The sequence below is a fragment of the Propithecus coquereli genome, unplaced genomic scaffold (assembly GCF_000956105.1).
Source record: "Propithecus coquereli isolate 6110/MARCELLA unplaced genomic scaffold, Pcoq_1.0 Scaffold335, whole genome shotgun sequence".
NCBI classification, from domain to species: domain Eukaryota; kingdom Metazoa; phylum Chordata; class Mammalia; order Primates; family Indriidae; genus Propithecus; species Propithecus coquereli.
This window is the reverse complement of record NW_012149008.1, coordinates 1712311-1713716: the sequence shown is the minus strand read 5'-3', so window position 1 is coordinate 1713716 and position 1406 is coordinate 1712311. Positions and strand designations below refer to the sequence as shown.

Genomic DNA, 1406 nt, shown 5'->3' with positions numbered 1-1406 from the left:
TCATTCCCATCTCAAATTTGCATCCAGTGTAAGAAATCCCTCGTTAGTAGAGATTTAGGCTGTCACCAGCCACTAAAGCAAGACAAAGCAGCTACAATGGGTATGGCAAGGAAGGAGGCAGGCGATAGTGTTCAAGGTCTGGTTACTCTGGAATTGTGTGACCAGATGAATCATTATTTTAAAGAGCAGAATTAAGGATTTAACATATCAAAGTCATGATTTATTCGAGTATCTTTTGATTATGTGGTAGAATAACATTATATTTTATTGCTAAATGAATTTTTAAAGTAACACAGAATCATCCACCCTCCAAATATGATAGTTATCCAAACTGATCATCTGCTACCTAGATATAGATAATGTGGCTACTTATACAAGTGGAGGGTTGCTTCTGTTCCCCAACCTTTCACTGTACTAATAGCAGGCCTTTCACTGCATTTGTGCTGGTGCTCAGCAGAGGATTAAACAGACAGTTCCCAAGACAAGGAAACAGTCTCTAAATAAAGAATTAGTTTACATATTTTATGTGGCTTATTTATTGATTATATTGGTTCTGTAGCAGGCAATGTGAGCTTTTGAGCATATTAACCCATTAACACATGAAACACAATTACATACCTTTTCTTCCACTTTAATCTTCTTCTGATCTAATTCTGTTAATCGCAGTAGCATAAAAATTACGAACTGCCAATATTCAGGTTTTTCCTATTTAAAATACCAAGAAAGCTATTCAATTGCCTTCCTTTTCCCCAATCAACAAGCACCAGCATTCTATTCTCATGAGCCTGAGTCTTTCACCTGCTCCCTCATCATTCCCACGCCCCTGCATAGGGTTCTGCACTTCACGCTCACCAATCCCCTTACGTTAACTCAAATGCAGACCATGCCTTGTAATTTACGAAGCTCTTCCAATGCACAATCTTGTTAATTTCCCTCTAAGATTAGTAGAACAGGATTATCCTCATTTCTTTTTGTTTTTTAATTTTTATTTTTCTAGAGACAGGGTCTTGCTCTGTCACCCAGGCTGGAGTGCAGTGGCATGATCGTAGCTCACTGCAGCCTCGAACTCTTGGTCTCAAGTGGTCCTCTTGCCTCAGCCTCCTGAGTAGCTGGGGCTAATTTTTCACAGAGATGGGGTCTCATTATGTTACCCAGGGTGGTTTCAAACTCCCTCAAGCAATCTTTTCCCGTTGGCCTCCCAAAGTGCTAGGATTACAGGCGTGAGCCATCACACACAACCTGATTATCCTCATTTCTAAAGGGAAAACTACTAAGTCTCAGAGAGGTGAAGTTGCTCATCTAAGATGCTGTGGCCAATGACTCAAACCCTGTCTTCTAACTCCAATGAATTTCATTACTGCAAATAATGAAACGTTACTACTTATATTATTTTATTATTATTTATT

General features: G+C 39.2%; 1 protein-coding gene across 1 annotated transcript in view; it reads right to left on the bottom strand.

The window, feature by feature from the left end:
• Positions 1-1406, bottom strand: part of LRGUK (leucine-rich repeats and guanylate kinase domain containing) — a 97423-nt gene that overhangs the window by 58960 nt on the left and 37057 nt on the right. The window contains 1 exon segment of the mRNA XM_012650606.1: positions 619-705. Coding sequence (XP_012506060.1) covers positions 619-705 — 87 coding nt within the window.